The sequence below is a fragment of the Sceloporus occidentalis genome, unplaced genomic scaffold (genome assembly GCF_023333645.1).
Source record: "Sceloporus occidentalis isolate IW3139 unplaced genomic scaffold, rSceOcc1.0.p SCAF_76, whole genome shotgun sequence".
Lineage (NCBI taxonomy): Eukaryota > Metazoa > Chordata > Lepidosauria > Squamata > Phrynosomatidae > Sceloporus > Sceloporus occidentalis.
Genome location: NW_028317056.1, coordinates 3,171,220 through 3,194,251, shown reverse-complemented (window position 1 = coordinate 3,194,251; position 23,032 = coordinate 3,171,220). Strand labels below are relative to the sequence as shown.

Here is a 23,032-nt window from a genome sequence, read left to right as displayed (position 1 = left end):
TCAGCTCCCGGCGCGACGTTCTGCTGCTCTGAAAAAGATCCAAAACCCCCGTCTGCCGCGACGTCCTTCAGAAGCCACTTTGTGAGGAAAAGGTTAACAGAAATGCTCTTTGTTGGACTGCGTGTTTTCATAAAGCCCAAATTCCCCTGCTTCATACACTAGCTAATTCCCCTTTTTCTTTGTTCTTCGAATTTGGAGAAGTCTTGAAGCGTGCCCTGACCGCAGGGGGAAACGGTGCAAACGCTGGGGGACACATCTCAGTGGTGCGCGCGGATTGCAGGGGACCCTAATCCTGAGGACCCCGGCCGTCTATACACGCAGTAGGTTATGAGGGTGGTCGGTACCAATGGTGGCAAGGATCCCCAATGGTCGTAGTGGACTCTCGGGGCTCCATCTAGTGCGCCAACTAGTGGCAGGAGGTCCAAAACACAACAGCGCACCCTCAATGCGTTCACGCAAGTCTAAGGCCTCGGGTGTAACAATCGAATAATATTGTTATGCATTAAAACCTTTAATGAAGAAACCTAGAATCTGCCGGCACATCGGCCCCATCCGGCCCCCGTCTAGTCTGCCCCTTTCTCCTGCTGTAAAGACTCAAACCTTAATCGGTCGTTGGTCTTGTCTTAGATTCAGGAGCCGTATGTCTATCCCATGCATGTTTAATACCCTCACTGTATTACCCTCTACCACCTCTGCTGGGAGGCTGTTCCACTTATCCACCACCCTCTCATTAAGATAAAACTTCCTCTAGTGTTTTTCTTGTTGGGTCAACCAGGGGTCACCGGTTGTATAGTGTGTGAAATATTTAATTTACCCCCCCCCAAATGTATAATACGCACATCTAGTAACCCCAGCGCATGGAACTCTAACGAGGCCCTAATATCACATCAGACATTCCGACAGCTTTACCGCTCCAGGCTTTGAAGATCCCCGAAGCGATCAATACAGCTTGATGCTCGGCTAATAAATGATGTTTGCCCTCCGGCTCCGGCGTTTATCACCTACAGACAGACAAAGCTATTGCCCTGCATGGTTCTCACGGTTAAAGATCTACCCCGACGAGCTGCGGAGACCCGGGGATCGGAGGCACACAGAGCGGCTGAAAATTACAAAGTCACTTTGTGGTCTGGCTAGAGGCCACCAATTACCCACACAGCGGGCAGGTGATGTAGCTCCACATTTAAACATGAAAGCGATGCGGACGGGGTTCGCACATTACGGTGAAGAAAAGGTAATTATTTGTCAGCTCCAAGGGGGTGACTAACGAGTAAATCAGCAGGTCACAGAGCCACCCCCAGCCTTGGGATGTTAGGACAGCAGGGTCCGTCCGGGGGCGATGGGATATCATAAATACCAACACCGTCAGCATCTTTATTACTAAAAACATGGCGGTTCTGGGTTCCTCAACCCACCCAACACTGGATGGACTCGCGACTTCTAACCTCTAGGCACGGTCCCATCAGCGGGGTATTTAAACCTCCGCGGCCGCCATCTTGAGTGCAGAGCGCCATATCCCAGCGCTCCGTGTCATAGTGGTGAGCAGCGCTTTGGAGGCTGAGCCGCAGCACATCTGGGGGCCAGATCACCTAAGGGCGACCCCCCCCTCCAGTTTTGTGGCTGGGGAAATGCTGCCCCCTAGACCTGCCATCCTAGGTCTATGTTATGTCGTAGGGTCCTGTTTCGCTGTGCAATCCACCCCCCCCGGCATCAATGATGCCCACGGGGGGGCCAGCATGGGCTATAGTGGGCCTTGACTGTTGTGCGGAGGAGGGGTAGGCTTTTTGGCGGGAATTTCGGGGGTGGAGTTGGGGGTAGATTATATAAGTGGCTGCTTTCCCGGGCTCAGGAACCATTTTTTGTGGTTAGCTTACCTGGTTGCGTGTCCCACCCTCCCTCCCTTTTTGTTTTGTTTGAAGGTTTGTGTCGTTTGTCACAGTCTGTGGGGCGGCAGCTTGCCAGGTATCCAGGGGGTTAATGTGGTGGTAAGTGAATGGTTGGTAACATCTGGTGGGAGGTTCTTGGCTGTCAGTGCTGGAACCTCAGGTCAGGGTGGGGGCATCTCGGTATGTCCCTTCCTTAAGTGGCATTTGGTTATGGTACCTGGATTGCTTGGCAAGCTTGGGTGTTTTATTGTATATATTTACATGTTGGTGTTTGAGTCGTTGTCGTTGTTAACGCACCGATGTTTATTGTTTCAGGTTTTGGCGTGACAATGACTCTAATAAATAAAATTGGCTGTGGCCTTTTCTCATCCATATTTATGGTGTGCGGTGTCGTTATTGGGGGGTTTTTAATGGGGAGTTAAGCCTAGCCCGGAGAATCGAAGCTACAACAGTCATTGGATGTCGGGTATACGATGACGCTCCAGAAATACTCCTTACCTCGTAATGGTAGTTCATACATGTCAGATCTCTCCAGCATCGGTCCCCGCGGATTTTGATCAGACCCTAAATAAAAAAACAAGAAAACAATATAAATTTTTTTACAGAATCTTTTACATACAAAAGATGATTAAAAAAAGGAGCTCACAGTATGAATATTAACATTAAATATTATATTTCATGTCAGGCATATTTTTTTTATACCTCCCAAGTGTCCCTGTTATGGAGCGGCAGTCTCACCCATTCTACCATGTCGCAAAATGTTACACCTCCATATTATAATCTTCTGTTGCGAATTACACCGGTATACAGTAATATTTTGCAACTTAATGGAATTCATGCAGAATGGTACAAAACGCTCGCCCCAAATGAAGGGGTTAACCGTTAATGACCAGGAAAAGTGAATGGCGGAGACACCTGGTTGATTGTCAGGAGGACATCTGTAAGCCACGCTCCGGCCTGAGGCAGGCTTGCTGTCCCCTCTCTGGCTTTGATCTCTGCTTTAAACCGCTCTGCGATTCGGATCACTGATGAAGGAAATGGTTCGCCGGTCAAAGGTCTGCGCCAAGATGGACCACATGTGGACAGCTACATCGTATGTCTTCACCTCCTCATATGACCGGCTCGGCCCCCGTGTCATCAGATATTCAGGTGACTCATTGTAAGAAGATATTAAGAGGTTGGGGCAGTCATAAAATGTCTGGGCTGGCGTTGAGTCACCACGGACTGTCTGTCAGAGACCTTCTGGGTGGACAGCCAGGACAGAAGGCTTTTCTATTAACCTGGGATATCATTAAATGGTTAACTTGTTCCTGCTAATTAAGAAACAGGATACTGGCATTGACGATGAGAATCCGGAATGTCAAGTCTTAGAACTATCTAAACAAAAAATGATAGAAATTCAATTAAACATAATCACGTATCTCGTCCCTGGGACAGTTGATGGCGAGGGAAAATCCCAATTGGTTGAGGGGTCCCTGTAATTCTGGGGGCCTGAGCCCGTTTTAGATAATAACAGACAACCAGCTTTGTGAGTGGGGAGTAGTGGAGCTATCCCTGTGGAAGAGGTAATTTTGACAGTTGGGGGAGTTATTTTTCATAATATCAGGGGAGCAGTCCCTGTGATTCTGGCAGTTGGGAACGTTGTCCTTCTGTAGAGAGCCGTCTCTGTGGTTATGACAGTCGTGGTTGCCTGATTATATGGCAGCAGTATGGCAGTTGGGTGCGCTGTTGTCTACCTAACATGACACGGGTAAACAGTCCCCGCGATTTTGACAGTTGAGGGCGCAGCTTCCATATTACTTAATTTTTTTACGAGATAGAGTTCCCCAAAAAATATACGTTTTCAGCTTAAACGCGGTTATATCAGCCCGGTAATTTATTCCACCAATATTAATAAATAAATAAATTTCTCGTACATCCGACACCCGAGGGGGTGAAAAGATGGCACCCTTAAAATGAGAAATACTACATATTAAAGCATATTTTTTTAATAAATGCCCCCCTCCTTTGGCCGAGTCCTCCCCGTGCCAAGTCTCCTAATTGGAAATTGATGTGCATCTGCGCGGCCGGAAGTCGCATGTGATCACAATCAGTAATTACAGATGCCGGTGACAGCCACTCGGTGCATCCATAGAACGCTCGGCGTCGCGGCAGGAAGTCATGCTCGATTATGATTGGCCGGGACGCTCGGCTCGGTTCAGATGCAGACAATTTGTTTTGCTCCGGCGTTTCTATAATTTGTTACGAATGCGAGGAGCGTATGAAGTAATAATAACTGTACAAGCGATAGGTTTTAGGATCTAATCCACGTTGCAGAACTCCCACATTCTGCTTTGACATGAAACCGCTGATCTGTGGGATTTCGGCTTCGGAAACATTTGTATCTGATTAACGGCATCGCCGAGACAACTCTGAAAGGGGGCTTTACTCGCTCGTCGGCATACTTTCTGTTATACGTGAGCGTGCGCGAAAGAGAAAGAGGGAGGAATGTAAGAAACGACGATACGTTTGAAGGAAAGGATGCAAGTTCCAGGTGTCCAACTTGGCCTGAAGCCAAGACTCTACTTTGGGGCAGTAAAAATGGCTACTAAACGTTAGAAATAAAGGAACGCTATCAATATACATTTTGTGTTGCGACCTTCGGCTGGAGTGCTTCTAGAATCAAGAGCGTTCTGAACAAATCTGACCCTCGCAGGCATCCTTAACCTCTCTACATGGCCGGACTTAACAGGTTGTCCAGTGCCTAATGAACGTTGCGCATGCTCACCCTTTCCTGGCTCCACTCTCCTTGAATCAAATGAGGTCCAAGGGAACTTAAAGAAAAGTACCCGCCGTGCCGGATAAGGGTGACACATGGACATTGCTTACTTTTTGGGCGGGGGAGGGGTTCTAGTTTACTTTTTTAACTTAGTAGCCCTATTGTTTAGAAATTGCCTTGAATCTGTGCCCATGAAATATACTGTATATGGGATTCCATCTTTAGCTGAGACTAATGGGGTCCCCTCCCCCCATCTTTAGCTGAGACTAATGAGGTCCCTTCCTCCCATCTTTAGCTGAGACTAACGGGGTCCCCTCCACCCCTTCCACTGGCCGCTCAATAATGGCGTCAGCTTCCTAACGGTTTCCGAGAAAGGGATGCCATTACCTACGTAAATCAGGAGTCACGGAGATGAATGAAGGCCTTGCTAATTGGCTCGGGGGGTTCATTAGGAACCGTCTGCAATGGGAATACAGCTGTTTTGATAGAGTACGCCATGGCGTCAGCCACTGAACATAAACACGGCTCGTACCTGCGCCTGTGGGGGCCGGCGCGCATGTGTTTACAGAATGCCGACTGCAAGCGAGCGATATCCGACGGCGGGAGATAAATGGCGGTGATGCCCAACGAACGACCCAATTCTGCGCACGCTTGGCAAAGGTCCAAACCAGATTGAAGGTGCGGTTCCATTTAGATGAGGCATCCATTCCTCCCTCTAACACGTTAAGCAAATAAACCTTAACACATGTGCCTTCCGCTGAGGGTTCAATCACATAACAACAACACCGAGACTTCTATGAAGTCACATGATCATTAAGCATTCCCTGAAAAATGATAAACAAAAAAAACCACGATTAAAGAATATTCTTGGGGAAAAGGTTTTAGCCGTTCAGCAATTAAAAAAAAAATGCAATAATGCAATTGGTTATAAAAGTGTTATATCCTCTAGATTGTCAGTTTACGACACCAGCCCTTTTTTTTTTACCTAACTAATCTGACTTTTAAATTAATACTAATAATATTATAAATCTATTAGATCGGGTGGAACAGCACCTTTAGCATTCCACAGAACCAGCTGTTTTTCATACAAAAGATGATTTAATGTTATTTTTTTTATTATTATTTGATTATATCTATAGAATCCAGCTACTAAGGAAGCCATATCATTATATATATATATATATATTATATCTTACATATATTATATCTTATATATGGCTCTTGGGATTCGTTGAGGAACAGTATCAAGGTATATAGTTACATTTTAGCAGCGATCAGACAGCCCCAAGGACTTAATGTCCTTGAAAGTGGATAACTAAAAAATATACAAAAACACAATGTTATGTGCTTTTTTTTTTGCTACATCATTGTATTTGGTTACAATTTGCTAAGCAAACGGGGATAACAGCTTTTTTTGATGTATAAAAGTCACAGAAGCGCAGGAAGGTATCGTGGAATCTTTGGAGACAGGCTTGTTGATAGATCAGACCTAAGTCCCCCCCCCCACCCCCTGGCCGATATCTTTGATACCCTTATGGGATTGTTGAAGGGGCTTTACAATAGGCCAATGGGCATCAATAACAAGCACAGGGGCCCCTCGCTGTTGTCCCGGTGGTGTGAGGAACCACGTGGACTTCTCATTCCACTTGAAGGTTTATCCTGCGTCCTTCATTCATTCATTCTTGCTCCATTGGTCTCGGTACGAGGAATGTCCTCCCGCACAGGTGTACAAAGGGAACTAGAACCATAAAACGTATCATTTGGAGGAAATTATCCGCTTTAGTCGCACCTCAAGGAACTAACCGTATAGCGGTAGTTAATACTTAAAGAAAATACTTCTCCGTGGGACTTCATCTACGGATTATTTTTAAGTTGGTTCTTGGCCAGTCTCCTAAGCCACCGTCGGTTGCAGGTCCGTACACGCTGGGCTTCTGTTTGCTTTAGATAACCGCTCCGGATCCTTGTTGCAAGTGGATTATTGGCGACGCTGTCAACGTTGCCAAGTGACTAAAACCGCTGGCAAATTCAAGACGTTTCTTGAACTTTGGTCGTGATGAAGAAACGCTTTAATTTAACCTCAAATGATAGGGCCTGATCTTCTACCGATGACCAAAAACAAAGCTGGCATCCAAAAAAAACCTCAAATGACCCAATAGGAGGGCTAGCCGGGTGTCTTTTCTACCATTTCTGAGAACTATGTTATTTATTTCACAAATCTGGTCATGGACTCGGAGCAGAACATAGAAAAAGCTTTGTATCCCTTCTTGGCTACCAAGCTGGCTACTCCTAGATTCACCGACCCGAGAGGCTTCTACTGCCACCCAAAAACATGACTACCAGTGTAGCGTATGAAACGTTCCACCAGACACATTATTGTTGAATGTCTTCAGCAGAGTTACTTGTGATCCGTACATTCTTGTGCACGCTTTTTGCCCCCTCTTCCAATGCCAGCTTGGACTCAATGACTTCCTAGAATCCCGTGGCTGGCCCCTTCCAGAGTTCTCATGGAACGTTTTCAATAACTTGAAAGTTCTCCAGAGAGTGAAATTAAATAAAGAACAGGAAGCAGGTGCCCCTAAACGGATTAAGACCTTGACCTTTGACACCAGAAGACCTCAAAACTCTGCCTTAACCCAATTTAAGTAATGGCTGCTCAGCCCCCTGGCATGGTTTCCCAGAGATCTGCATATCGCGGAGGTCAACGCTAAAAAAAGTGTCTTCAGGCAGTAATGAGCGCGTATCGGTGGGGATCAGAGGGAAATATACTTCTTGGAAGCTGTGTTGAATTAGTCCGGGGATGGTCCGCATTCTCAGCACTCTCTCTCCCGCAAAGAATCTCTCCTTTAGGCCAGAACTTCGGTATCTTTCTGACCCCCCCAATAAAAACACCTGCTGAGTTAAAAAAACGAGGTGGATTTTAGATGCAGGTCCTAAAAGAGGGACCATGACATTCCCTCTAGAGTGTAAGCTCTTGTGAGCCGGGCCCTCTGTACCTAATGTACTATATAAATAAATAATAATTATATTAATAATACTTTTTAATGGATCCGTCCCTCCTCTAGATCCCGGATACAGAGCTTCTGTATTGTTCGCCCGTTTCCGAACTAAACACCAGGGTTCTGTGATGGACACGGGAGGATTTGGTCTTCTAACTAAATGTATTTTTTCAGGGTTCTGATTTGCTACATTTGTATCAAAAAAAGTCATCTGAGGATATACAGCACGAGAGGAGCCCCCATACACCAACTATGGAAAGCCCAGAGGCAGTCATTGATCTGTCCCTCAGAGTCTGAAGAACCTCCTGAGTTTGGAGGGTAAAACATCAGAGCTGGACCCTGGATCATCTCAGTAATTACTGACGGGGGGGGTAATCCAGGTGTTCATCCAAAGAGAGGCACCAAACCTGCCTGTGTGGACTATAAAAGGCTACAACATTCGTCAGGGTTTTTTCTTGCAGAGACACTGATGGAATATAAGGAAGTTCTACTTTACTGAGGGGGTGGTATATAAGTGGAACAGCCCTCCCGCAGAAGTGGTAGAGGTTCATACTGTAAGGGAACTTAAGCATGCATGGGATGGGCATACGGCTCCTGAATCTAAGACGAGACCAACGCCTGATTAAGGTTTGAGTCTTAACAGCAGGAGTAACGCGTGGACTAGACGGGGGCCGAATGGGGCCGATCTGCCGGCAGCTTCTATGTTTTAACTCTGTAATGGCACAAGGGCTTGCTAAAAGCCAACATATTAAAAAGTGTGGACCACTTAGAAACATCGTCGGAAAACAAACAAAAGCCAAACCCGCGGTGCAGAATATTCCAATTAACACCCGCCCCCCTTCGATTTAGCGAACAATAAGATAATTGGGTTATAATATAACCCCGGAGAATGGTATCCGACAAAAAGGAGGCTTTCATTTACCCAAAACAGGGCTGCTAGGGAAAATATTTTGCCCGTCTCGGCCCTCAATGGGTTGCGATATCGTCACCTTGCCCTCTGCCTTCCCAAACTGCAAATCAACACGACAGATAGCGAGCTTTGTTTCCCAACAAGTGGAGGGGGGAGGGTAATAATTAAAACGTCAGTCAAGCTCTGAGCAGATATGGGACAGAATTCCTTTAAAAGTTGGGGGATAATTCTATTCCTCCTCATCTATTGATTGGACTCGACAATGCAGATGTCGGATTTTCCACGGATTTTTTTTCTTTTTGTTTCTGGTCGAGGGAACAATGGCGGCTTTCAGCCGTTTTCAGCCCCCCAAAAAAGTGTATTTGCGTGGGGAGGGGAGGGGTGAGATGGTGCTAACAGGCCAATGGAGAGAAGAAGCGAGTGACCCAGAGCTATGCCTGTAAAAATTCCATTGATGCCGGCTTTGGGAAAGCAGCGGAGATCGGCAGAGACGGCCCCGAGAGGATCAGAGTGTCAGCTCCACAGGCGGCTTTTCCAAGAAAGCCTGTTTAGAAGCCTCCATTATTTAGCGTTTCTCTAGATGATGACCACTTGACAGGTAGCGCTCCAGGTCCGAAGCTGCAACTCCCATGAAGTAAGGCAGCCACAGAATCAAACGCACGGAGACTGATATCACCCGAATTAGTTAAAACTAAAAGTTGGGGCAGATCGGCCCCATTTGGCCCCCGTCTGGTCTCCCGTTTCTCCTGCTGTAAAGACTCAAACCTTAATCAGTCGTTGGTCTCGTCTTAGATTCAGGAGCCGTATGTCTATCCCATGCATGTTTAAATCCCCTTACTGTATTAGCCTCTTACCACTTCTGCTGGGAGCCTGTTCCACTTATCTACCACCCTCTCTGTACAGTAAAACTTTGTTGCATCAGAGATCTCGAGTGAGATATTTGAACAGTGACTTTTAAACAATGGACCCATCCCCTCCAGTTCTTCGTCATTTATTATCGTTGGAAGATTAAACACGTCGGGGCTTTTAAACAATTCCCCAAACGCAATCAGCTTTATTTGTTTGGTAAACGGCAGAACAAGTGGGCAAACAATACTTCTGGAATGGTGGCAACCGAGATCCAACGTCCTGCGCCTTCTGCTTCCTCCAAGGGTGGAATCTCGTTGGTTTGTATCAGTTGAGGACTGAATGTTCTTTGGATTGATACAAAAACAGAGGAATATCCAAAGTTCCAAATGTATCCATCTGCAACGATCCCAAGTTCCGTAGACCTGACGTTTATGGAATGCGGTGATCTTCTCGGAAAGGGTGAATGTGCCAATGTATCAGAAGACGGGGGTAACAGGACGTCCTGGCGAAGACGATGGGTACGTCAGCAGACGGAGATCAGAACCACAAAGGAAGGTTGCCAAGGGGTCAAGTGTGGGACCCCGACGGAGGAATGGGGGGGGGGTTGCAGCTGGACGGTTATGGGTCAATATGTGGAAGTTTCTCTTCATGTCCCCAAATTCCCATGAAGCCCTGGTGGCCTCATACGAATAATGGGTCAGCTGATCAAAAAGCGGCCATTCTCGGCTTTCACCCACGCTAATGCAATAAAATGAATGAAAGTGAGTGTGGCGAGGAACGCGTCGGCTGCGGGGGTTTAAAAGGGGGGGAGATCGCCTGTGATCTCGGTGTCTGGATGCTGACCGCTGCCTTCAAGGTTTCAGATGATGAGGCCAGCCCTGACCTTGGCTGCAGTGGGAAGGAGGCACAAAGGGGCCGTTTGGCTGACTGCACCTCGTAATAACTTAGCCTTTTGGCTAAGATCAAGTGTAGTTCTCCTTGTGGTGGGGGGGGGGGGTGACACTGGTCCTCTGGTCTTAGGGTTCGGGAAAACAATGGAGCCTGAGGTGGAATTGCCCCGGCAGTAATGCTGGCGTCACCGTGTGTGGTATTGCACGCCACTGCACACGGTGAGCGCACGTTCTCGCTGGCGGCCTACCAGCACTACCTTTTCCCCAGGTACCTTCTGGTCTTGGGGTTAAGATGATTTTTTTTGAATCCGGCAGGCCAGTAATGGCTTGTCCTTAAATTATTTTTCTTTAATTTATACAATTCACGTCGTTTTTACACGAGTGCCTTTTAATTTCCCTGTTTTTGAATTCACGGCTTTCGAAATTCACGGCTTGGCCCCCACGATTCTTTGGCACACGTTTTTGATACCACGTTTTTGGACACTGTTTTCTTTTTTGAGGCAGTGAAGCCTGGACTTTGCTGGAGGAGGATTGGGAGCCTTCTGGCCCCTTCCTCTCTTCAAGAAGGCCAGCAAGGAGTCTCACTCTTCGGGGTGAGACTCAAGATCCGACCCTCCCATGGGGGGGGGTTGAAATTTGTCCGAGTTCTCCGTAAGGGAACTCGGTATCATAGTCTGGCTTCTGCTGCCTTGTGCACAGTTGCGGCACCCAGGAGCAAATCCCTCGGGCTCCAAAAAACCCCCCAAAACTGGTGGGAGAGGATAATGATCCTGATGAACGCTGGTATTCAGCGATGGCCCCACATCAAAGGCAGATAAGAGACCCCGGGGGCCCCTGACTCAGTGCCTGCTACAGAAAATGTTCTGGGGACACATGTTTTAACCCTTTGTTAAGCTCACTGTGACTATAAAAAGTCATGATTGGTGGTTAGAAGGTAAACACCTGAAATGGCCGGTTTGGGCACTTTTGTTTCAGGGGGGCGTGGTTAGAGGCGTGGCTTAGCCCAGACCTTTTTTATTTGACTTTCTGACCTATCGATAGCTATTTCTGTAAGTTTCAGTAAGGCGTTGTAAGGGATTTTATGTTACTGAGAGGGTGGTAGATAAGTGGAACAGCTTTCCAGCAGAAGTGGTAGAGGGTAATACAGCGAGGGGTTTAAACATGTATGGGATAGACATACGGCTCCTGAATCTAAGACAAGACCAGCAGGAGAAACGGGGAGACTAGACGGGGGCCGGATGGGGCATATAGAAACAATGTTTCTATTGTAAATAATTTTATTGTAATTACACAATTTAAGTTCTAAATACACATTGTTGTGGTTTCTATAGAAATTCATGTGACTTTAAGGACTGTAGAACACTGTGATGGATCCACAGCAAACACTCTGAGCTCTCAGAAAAGAGGGACTGTCTCTCCTAAACAGGGACACTTAGGAAGGATGGTTTAGGGCTTCATTAAGGCATTTTTGGATCTAAGCTGTCCATATAAACGCTTTCTAGGGTAAATTTAGCATTCAAGACGGGAATCTTTCCAGCACTTAAGAAGTTAATGGCACATTTTGCCAAATATCTCTTAAAGAACTGTTTAAATATAACCCCCCCCATATATTTTCCTTGTTTTCTGTTAATTAAGAAGGAGGGAAGAATAAAAATTCAGAGAAAGCCTGCTCTGCCGTCAGAGGGGGTTCCAGGCGATCATTAGCCGGGGTCTGGCAGTTGATGGAGTCATTAAGGGTCCCTAATGATTCCTCCCCGTAAGCCGTATCTGGAGCGTGGGAGATTGACTCCTGTCCTATCAATCACTCGCTGCAGAAATCTTCTGGTTGAGGTCAGCGTACGACGAGCGGCCGCTTGATGGGATGGAAGTGTTAGAAATTATAAAACAGCCCGTTAAGGGTTTAAAAAAAATAAGCATTTTTAAAGCTATTACCAGAACTAATCATTAAAAAAAACCAGTTAAACCAAAAATTATTAGATTTTTTTTTATGCCAATCTGGGGGGGAATAAGGTGCTGCGTGGAGGGCTTTTATTTAGCTAAATCCCTTAGCTTTAAATTTTACTTTAAATTAGCAAACAAAATAAATATTAGGTTAAATATTTTTTTTAAAAAAGTTAAAATATAGATGAAAGAGAAAGAAATTACCAAAAAAATAGATTAAAAAAAATATACAAAATTGGCCAATCTACAGAACCCAAAAGAGGAAGAAACCACATTAAAAAACCCACAAGGGATCTGTGCCAATGAGATGGTCGCAGCGGCATCGCCGCGCTGCCAATTACTGATAAGATTTAAAATGCGGTCTGAGGTTTACCATCACATCCTGGTTTTTTTCTTGTTTTTTTCCTTTCTATTTTCTTCTTTTTTCGGTTTGTTACGGTAAAAGAGAAAAAAAAAAAAAGAAACGAGAGAACGCTTGACCCTTTCACTGCCGGCAGCTGCTTGGTCGTACGTGCTTACCCTCACTCGATTGAGTGAGTGTTTGCTTTCTGGGCATCATGGTGCAATATTTATTTTTGCATTAACTGGTGTAAGGTAAATAAGCATCGCTGCGCATGAAGTGGATTCCAGCGCTTGATGGATGCTGCAAACTGTGAACTTTTCTATCAGGAGTTCGGTAAAATGAATGAAAAAATGTAAAACAAAATGACAGTATCCATATTTCAAAACAACTGATGTCATCAGAAAGGACTGTTAAAATGCTAAATTATGTTTTCATTAGAATTTTTTCCCCCCTGAAACTCTTCTGCATTTGCAAGTAAATTATCACTTAGAGGATCCTCGGGGGTGTGGTTACTGTTAGGGGGGGTGTCAATTGCTGATTATTATAAGAATACAGATGATCTTAAATAATCTTATGTGGAATTTGTGTTACGGATTCTGATATATTTTAAGAATAGTGTATAAGAAAAGGCCCCCGTCTAGTCCCCCGTTTCTCCTGCTGTAAAGACTCAAACCTTAATCAGCCGTTGGTCTCGTCTTAGATTCAGGAACCGTATGCATATCCCATGCATGTTTAATACCCTCACTGTTTTACCCTCTACCACTTCTGCTGGGAGGCTCTTCCACTTATCTACTACGACATGCCTATCCCATTCATATTTAATTAGGGCCTCTTGTTCTAACATTTCTCCTCATTTGACATAACCGCCCCTCCTGTACTTTGATTTGAATATTTCTATCACTTAGGAAAGAATTCACCGACTTTCCTTGAATTACCTTTTTTTATTATTTAGACAAAACTTTATCTGCGCTCTCCAGCACATTAAGAAAACAAAACTTAGCAGATCTGATATTTTATTCTTTCTACTCAAAATCAGAAAAACAACACACAAACTTTAAGAAGCTTTTAGGAGGTTCCACTACCACAACCTATCAGTCTCTACTTTTTGTGTCACATGACAATTAAGTGTTCCCGGCAAAAATGATCCACGAGGCAGAATTTGATATGACTGTTATAATTCTAACGCTGCACTTAGTTCCAAAAGCGTTAAAAGCCTCTAAAGGGCCGGCGCATTTAAATGGTATAAGGATTGTCGCTCCATCCAGCGAACTACAGGTTAACCCAAAGTGGACCTAATCACTCGGTAATGACAGCCCTTCTGTCTTCCCTCCAACTCCCAGATGGGGTACAACCTGCTGCCTGCCCTGCTGCTGTCAATCTTACAATCTCCCCCCCCCACCTCCCCAAACACATTTCTTGGTGACCTCCTCACCCCTCAGCAGACATGGTAGCTTCTGATTTACACTCCTCTGCAGCACCCCTCCGCACCCTGACCCGATGCCCTCTTGGTACCTCCCAAAATATACAGGGCTTTAACAAAACCAGCCTTGTATGCCGGGACTGCAATCAGCGAGCAGCGGGCAAACACATTAACATAACGAGCACATGTGCAGATAGACAGAGACACGCGGTGAGGCAACCCAGAAGACACCCCCCCCCCCCCCCGCTTAGGGAGACTTATTGCTTTAACCCTTTGTTTGATGACTAGAAGGGCACAATAATGCAGCCCCCCTCCTTTTGCCTCAGTTACCCATAGAATTCCTTTTAGATTGTAAGCTCATGAGCCGGGGGCCCTTATAAACCTACCATTCGTGCCGGGGGCTTGGTATGAAATTGCCACGTGGTTTAGATTGCAAGCTCCTTGTTATATAGTTGATAACCCCAAATATAAATTGTACTGCGCTATGGAATATGTTAGCACCTAATAAAAAAAAATTATCATGATTATTATATTATAACGGAGATGCAAGTAAAAAAGAGGATGATTTCCAATAATTTTTTTAACTACCTCACAGCCTAACAAAAAAATCAATTCTTACAAAAGTGTCAAAGAGTTACTAGTATCGGGACTGGTGGTAAATCTGCCAAATTAAAGAAATATATATATAATTGCTGTGCAATTCTGTGTTTTGGGTAATTTTTTGCAGTTGTATTTTTGGAAGCAAGTTTTCTCGTTTTCTGAGAAGTCTTAATTTCCCCATCAATCTTAATAAATCTGTCTGCGGATGAACTTTCCAGAGCAGCCAAACCATTACTCTCCTATTATTAGTCAAAAGAGATCTCTCAGCGTTTTTTATTATTATCAGATTCAAATATCTTTTCTAAAATACTGCGCTGCTCTTTTTCTCATAAAACAGTTGTAGTTTTTGCCCCATAATCTGTTATCTGACCCCCGATCTACTAAACCCCCCAACTCCTTATCATACTGCCTGTGGGGAACAATAGAACGACTTCATTAGCATCGCCATAAAGCATCAGCTCAGTGCGGTGTTTGAGCCGGGAAAGTCACCCAAAACATCACATGACTGCCAGCAACGGCGGCTCCAGGTCTGCAGATAAAGGGAGTTTATTGGGAGAAAAGCAGGTTTTTGTCACCGATATCACTGTATACAGCGCTGGGGGTTATATTAGTGTATACAGTGCTGGGGGTTATATTACTGTATACAGTGCTGGGGGTTATATTACTGTATACAGCGCTGGGGGTTATATTACTGTATACAGCGCTGGGGGGTATATTACTGTATACAGCGCTGGGGGGTTATATTACTGTATACAGCGCTGGGGGTTATATTACTGTATACAGTGCTGGGGGTTATATTACTGTATACAGTGCTGGGGGTTATATTACTGTATACAGCGCTGGGGGTTATATTACTGTATACAGCGCTGGGGGGTATATTACTGTATACAGCGCTGGGGGGTTATATTACTGTATACAGCGCTGGGGGTTATATTACTGTATACAGCGCTGGGGGGTTATTACTGTATACAGCGCTGGGGGGTTATATTACTGTATACAGCGCTGGGGGTTATATTACTGTATACAGCGCTGGGGGTTATATTACTGTATACAGTGCTGGGGTTTATATTACTGTATACAGCGCTGGGGGGTTATATTACTGTATACAGCGCTGGGGGTTATATTACTGTATACAGCGCCGGGGGTTATTACTGTATACAGTGCTGGGGGTTATATTACTGTATACAGTGCTGGGGTTTATATTACTGTATACAGCGCTGGGGGGTTATATTACTGTATACAGCGCTGGGGGTTATATTACTGTATACAGCGCTGGGGGTTATATTACTGTATACAGCACTGGGTATACAGATGCAGGCTCCTAAACACCTAAACATTCCTTTATCCGTGGATTTAATACATATCCCTCTGAAAAAATTAAATTTTTTATAACACCGAAAAAGCACTACTTGCCCATCTGGCACACAAAGGGTTACACGAACAAATAAAAAAAAAACCCCTCAAAATATATTTTACATGAAAGGTTCCCCATTAAGGGGAAAGTTGGATACATCTCCCGTATTTTGCAATATTTATGTAAAAACGCGTGAAAATGATAAATATGTTTTATTAGAGAACGGAGGGCAGATTTTTCTTGCGCATGTTCTTTAAAATTAAAACAAAATCGATAATATTTGCACATATTATAATTATATAATGTATGATTAGGAAACTCTTTCCGCGATGGTGGCAGGTATAAGGAAGGGGCGTCCTGTACCCATGATTGCCGGTACGCCCGTTTTTCCGGGGCAGACTCCACCTGGTCACTACATACCCTCCCTGCCCCTGACAGCCGACAGCCTGCTCTGGGAACGGCAACCGACGGCGGGCTTCAGCTGGCCCGGGACACAAATCACAAGCGGCTCCTGTGACAGGTGCACATGTGTCGGGGAGGAAACTTTGCTTTCACGCATCGGACATGCCTCGTAACGCCTGTCAGGATCATTATCCCGTCCCAGAAGAAGAAAACGTGCAAGTGTTTGGGCTGCCGGTGACACCGCGGCCATCAATCACCCGCTCCCTGATGGCCGGGATTATGGAGGCAGCTAACGCTCTTCCCAGCTTCTACACACAAAGCCGTCAGCGAGCCGTCGCACGAGAGAGCGCCGTTTAACGGAGACCGGCCGTTGGGAAGCCAGGACGCTTCTCTCTTATAACGAGCCTGAGGTCGTAACCTAAATCCATCGGGTCAGAGGCTTAGATGTAATGTAAATACGTTTTACGCATATAACCCATACAATCATCCCTTGGCCACATGTCTATCCCGTGCATGTCTAAATCCCCTCACCGTATTAGTCTCTACCACTTCTGCTGGGAGGCTGTTCCACTTATCTACCACCCTCTCAGTAAAGTAAAACTTCCTTCCATTCCATCTCAGTCTCTGACCCTCCAGTGTTAGCTTCGGGTCTCTTGTTGTAACTTTTCTCTTCTTTTGAAATAAACTTCCCTCCTGTACTTTATTAAACCCCTTTATGTATTTAAATGTCTCTCTCCTCCGTCTCTCCCCTGAGCCGGACACGTTGGGATCTCTTATACCTGGTATTAGGCCGTACGTTGCTGAAAACGGGCCGAATGACCTAATAAATAATCTGCCCCCATCTCCAGCTGTAGACGGCTCTGTTTCGTACCCCATCAATCACAGTGTAAGGGGGTAAAAGGTGCCCTCTTTGTTCCGAGGCTTGCATTTCGAGCCCTGCTTCTCTTTAACGCCGTGTTTTTCTCCTCCACCTATAGAAAGCTATAGGATTTCACATCTGCTCGCTCTGATACCGAAGCCGTCAGGTCAGATAAAGCGCCGGAGCCGAGCCAAGCAAAGCAGGCGAGCACAAACCTCCCTGTATTCCAGCGCTTTATTATTTCACCCGACAATCTCCTCTAATCTTGTAAAAACACGTCCATAACAACATATGGGATTAAAAGCCTCGCGCTCCACCGGCTGATACGGGCCCATCGCTAACGGTCGAGTACAAAAGCTTTTGCCGACACTCGATATCGTAACGGTTCGCGTCGCCCGACACGTCTGAGATCGGCCAGCTCTGGATCACGCGTGGCGTTATCCAGAATCCTCCGCGGCGACCATGCTTTCCATCATTCCTATAGGAAGGCATGGATGAAGGGGCAGCGATGAGGAGGTCATGGTCCATGGACGGCAGTGGTGGGAGCCTCATGGGAGTTAAAGTCGACGGTCGATGGGTTGCCCCCGCCGCTATGGGCAGTAGATGTGAGGAGAGGTGATTGGTAGAAGAATAATTGCTGCTGCGCCCCAAGGGATGTCCAAGTGGCACGGAGGGGTCTTGGACATTGGGACGCCCAACCACCCTCCTTGGAAGTTGTGGTCTTCAGAACGTAGAGGAAGGAAGAGTTACTTACCGCCCCGAGCATGATCCGGAAGATGAGCCAGCGGAACGTCCAGATGACTATGCGAGACGGCGGGGTGTTCTTTGGGATTCGGGCGAGAGACCAAACGGGGCACAGAAAGATCCCTAGAAATCCGGTTTCCAGGAGCTGAGATTCCCAACCTGGACGGGAAAGCAAAAAAAAAACCATGAGCTCGGTGCGTTTACCAAACAGAGGGGCAGAAAACACAGACGCCGAACCAAGAGTCCTGACAGAGAGGAGGGCGACTAAAACGAGGATCAGCAAAGACTTAGGGGATCTCGGCTTGGGGGAGAGAAGACAGAGAGGGGAGATTTCATAGAAGCTAGGAAGGTTAACTTTACTGAGCAAATGGTAGAGAAGTAGGCAACCTCCCAGCAGAAGTGGTAGAGGGTAATACAGGGAGGGTATTAAACATGCATGGGATAGGCATACGGCTCCTGAATCTAAGACGAGACCAACGACTGATTAAGGTTTGAGTCTTTACAGCAGGAGAAACGGGGGACTAGACGGGGGCCGGATGGGGCCGATCTGCCGAATGTGTTTACAGATCTCCTCTCTGACAGATCTCCTCTTTGATTCCCAGTAATCAACTGATTCACGTTCCCATTGGCTGACGGACACATCACAGCCGGGACGGGAACGTTTCCCAACAAAGCTTTTCAATTAATCCCAATCATTTTCAGTTCAAAGCACAATAAATCCCAAACTCCGCCGACACAGGAGTCTTTGTTACCGCAAACAATCCTTTTAAGTGATGCTTGGATCAGTGTTTGCACGTTTGACACCGTGCAGGAGCTCAGCATGCGCGGTCACATCCTCTCAACGTGTCCAGCTGCAGGAAGATGCATCATATGGGCTCACGGGAGGGGGGGGGGTGCAAAAAGGGCACAGTGCAGAGCACACCTTTTAGGTGGCTACAAAGGTTCAGCCTTGGCCAGGAGAAATGTTATCCGCTGGAGAAGAAACCCAGGAACTTCAACTCCCATGGCTCCCAGGCAACTATGGTCTGCCTGCGGATAATGAGAGTTGTTGCATGACCGAGGGCCGGAATCTGCACCCCGCGCCTCACGGCGGATAGTTTTAATATTAAAACGATATCCTTTGTGTTTGGCTGCTTGCGCTGCGGCCCGTATTGGCGTATCGCCGGCCCGTACTCCATGCAAACATCCGCTTTGCATTTTCCGTTCCCTGAAAGCCGATAAGAAACAACTGTTTTGAAAGGCAAAGCGAACCTCTGCCTAACGGTGCCCTTCAGCCATACTGTCACGGTGCCGCGTCCGCCGCTTAACCCTCCGATTGCTGCGACAACACAGACGTACCAGCACAGAAACACCGGCAGATCGGCCCCATCTAGTCTGATTTTAACCCATAGTCGTTGGCCTCGTCTTAGATTCAGGAGCCGTACGCCTATCCCACGCATGTTTAAATCCCCTCGCTGTATTACCCTCTACCGCTTCTGCTGGGATGCCGTTCCACGTACCCACTTAAATAATATTTTGCCCTTCTTGTGCCTGCCAGTTGTATGTTTGTAATGCCCTCATTATGAATCGTGATACATTGTATCTTCTTTTTATATGGGGCTCCTTTATGCTGTGATCTGTATTATATCGTGCTCTAAAAAAAAGCTCGGTATTTGGCAAGATGAGAAACTTAGCAATTTTTACAAACTCACATCTAAGTGAAGCGTGCTTAAAAAGAGCGATCTGAGTTTTAAGAGTAAAAGGAGAGGCCTCGGGGACTCCCCAGGGAGGATTTTTTTGAACGTATAAAACATTTCATTGTTCCAATAAAGCACTTTTTAATGCATTGGCTTCTCCGTGCCGTCGGAGAAACTGGATTTATAAACGCAGAGCCAGTCTGGTCTACATCAAACTCACTTATGGAACCACGCAAAGCTGAGATCAGAATATCTGCCTCCTGCCCCCCCATTACTACAAAGTGCCACACTAGATCAGTTTAAGAAGCCATGCTTAGACCAGGCACTGCGATCTCCTCGGTGGGATTTTACGACTGGATTGCTGTACAGCCGGTCTGGCATTTTTAAACAAACTGACGTATCGTGGTATAGCCTGGTGGGCGACATGTATAAGGGGGATCAGGCAGCTTTTTGCTCTACAGGTGGAACAAACGTGTTGGTATGGTCCATTGTGGTTGAAATGTATGAGTGGATTCTCCCGCTGATGTATTGGTATGGTCCAATGTGGATGAAATGTATAATAGGATCATACATCAGACGTGTCGGTATGAAATAGCATATATGAAATGTATTGGTATTTTACTCAACTGATGTGTTGGTATGGTCCAGCATAGATGAAATGTACAAGTGGATTAAACAGCCAATGTGTTGGTATAGCATGTATGAAATGTATTAGTAGATTACTCAGACGATGAGTTGGTATGGTCCACAGGGTTGGGTTATACAGGTGTATAAATTATTAACAAGTTGATGTGTTGGTATGGTCCTGTAAGTGATGGTGTATTAGGAAATGACTCATCTGATGTGTTGGTGTAGTCCTGCAAGTGGTGTTGTATTAGAATATGAAAATTAATTAGTTGATGTGTTGCCATGTTCCTGCAGGCGAAGCTGTATTAATTAGTTACACCCCTTGTGCTTTGGTATGGTATGGTCCAGCAAGTAGATGCTTGAGTAGATAAAACAGCCACATAACTCCTCATTATAAATGATTTCCTTTATTTGCATTTAAATGAACACATAATACGTGGAGTTTGCATTTTTTTGTTTCTTGTGATCTACAGTCACACTAGGTTTCGTTCAGAAGAAGTATGAGGAGATACTTTGTGTCTTTCCAGGGTAATGCGCCACAATTCCTGGAACCCTTGGTTCAGATTTGACTCATAAAAATCAAATCTTTGAGAGGGCCAATGCGTTGGACAAGCCATCCTTAAGGGTTACACTTCATTAGGACTAATAAGAAGATTGCAAGCATGTGGGACAAGGCTTCACTTTCCTCATGAACCACTACTCCTATGTTCTTAAAAGTCCCTTGTGCCTGGATTCTAATAATGTTCCAGAACGTCTTGCTGGCTCCTATATTCGGCAAACTTTTGATCAATACACCGTGCCCAAGTTAATGCTTCCCCCAGTAGGATCCCTCAGGCAAGGAGCGCAGTCCGATACTTCTGGGAAGGAGAAGGCTGGGGCGGCCGGCCGGCCCACCTGCTCATCCTCGCTGATGTAGTCCTGAAGCCTGGACCCAACAGCTGTGACCAGTAGCACAAAGACCCTCTTTGTCACTCTTTCCCCGAAGCACTGCTAGGCTCGGCAATACGCGATATAAATAAGAGGGTCTTCAGGATCTGGATGCTCCTACAGCACACGATTAACCCATTCCTCCCTGTAACAGTCACTTCAAAACGCACAGGACACCCTGTCCCTTTGATCAACATTGTGGCTTTCCCTTTGAACTTCTTAAGATCTTTATACCAAAAGTTACACTCGTCGTCTCTGCGGGGATAAATTGCATGTCAAGAAATGTAAAAAAAAAAAAAATGGGCATCTGGTTCACAACATTAAACCGAAGTCCGGGTCTTTGATATTCACCAATTCCCACACTTTTAAGTCCCTTTAGCCTTTAATGCCTTTAAAGAGGGAGCTCAGAAAGCCACCGTTGCCCTCTACTCCCAGTGATAATGCTCACAGACCCTATTTAAGCATCTTTCACGTAACGAGCCAAATGCTGGACTGGAGAAGGCCTTTGGGCTGAGGCCGCAATAATGGCGGCCCAGCCTTATAATTAAAGTTAAGCGTCATGTAATTTTATGTATCTTGGGTTCTTTGCCGTCCTTGAAAAAGATTGATGTAAAAACAGTAGAAAGTAGCACCAAGTGGGGGGGGGGGGGGGCGATGTAACTTTTTTTTCCTTGGTTCAGTTTCCTTCCAGGAGCATATGGGCCCTAATGTCCCGACGTCCACGTTTTAAGAAATGTTCTGTACGTCGTGACATTAGCGGGCAGGATCTGGGAGCTTCCGCTCACGTTTGCGAGTGTTGGCGCTCCTGCAGGAGTCACCGGCAAAAGGAAGCTGGACCATTTGTGACCGGTTCTGGATCTTGACCAAGCAAATGCATCTCGACGGACAGTGTAACAAAGACCACTCAGCGAGTTACCCCAACTCTGAGTTAAATCGTTATTGTTTTTATTTTCCTCTGAAGAAGCCTTTTCTGCTACTATGGCAACAACCTATCACTGCCTGCCACAAGTGTTCCTGTTCAATTATAAGGGAAGGGTCAAAATAATTGAATTTAAAATAAGTTTTGATGCCAGAAATTTGAGCGAAAGCTGGATATAAACTTAGAAACAATTCTAGAAACCTTGGTAGTTGCTGGTGGAACAACGATATACAGAAACAAAAACTACAGGAATACGGGGATCTGTCCTAGACGGAGTTACAACGTTACAAGAAATGATGATATCGGACTTATGTTCTGAAACCCTGACAAAGTTGGCAATTCAGCATCTTTTATATTCCATCCAAACTTCCTAATTTCTATTAATAAAATATAAAAACAAATAAAAGAAACTATAGCCAAGGGTAAAGAGAGATTTCTTTGTTTTCCTGATTTCGTAAAATACTGGTTTAACTCCATTTACCACTTTATCTCTAAAACTGTGTTTTCTATAAAATAAATTACAACTAAATGAGAAGCAGAAAGTACGAAATGTAAAGTTTTTATCTTGAAATTTTTTTTGGATATCGCAAAGAATAAATAGATTTTAAAAAGTCAGATTTCAATAGGATTTGAAGCTTTTTTTTTTTTTTTTTTTTTATTATTCTGCTAATGGATCTCCTGTGACAGATCGGTATCAGGTTAACGACCCCGTCAGTAGGAGTGGAGGCAGATATGCTCGGATGGCATCGCCGACACAATGAGTTACTATCACAGCTACCTGTAGGCAAATATCTGTCGCTCTAACGGGATATTCTGCATAAAAGTTACAAGTCGCGTCAAAAAACACAGGATGTCTTGGAACGGTGATCGCGTCGGTAGAAGGGACAATAATGCCCTGTCTGTGTCACAATGCGGAAATGTGGATTAATTCCCA

The 23,032-nt window shown here is 45.5% G+C and overlaps 1 protein-coding gene across 1 annotated transcript in view; it reads right to left on the bottom strand.

Moving 5' to 3' along the window:
- The window catches only part of LOC149285782 (lipase maturation factor 1-like), a 92,379-nt gene that overhangs the window by 50,714 nt on the left and 18,633 nt on the right, over nucleotides 1-23,032 (bottom strand). The window contains exons 4-5 of the mRNA XM_089494848.1: nucleotides 17,960-18,108; nucleotides 2,382-2,447 (exon numbers count right to left, since the gene is read on the bottom strand). Coding sequence (XP_089350974.1) covers nucleotides 2,382-2,447; nucleotides 17,960-18,108 — 215 coding nt within the window. The remainder of the gene's footprint in view (nucleotides 1-2,381; nucleotides 2,448-17,959; nucleotides 18,109-23,032) is intronic.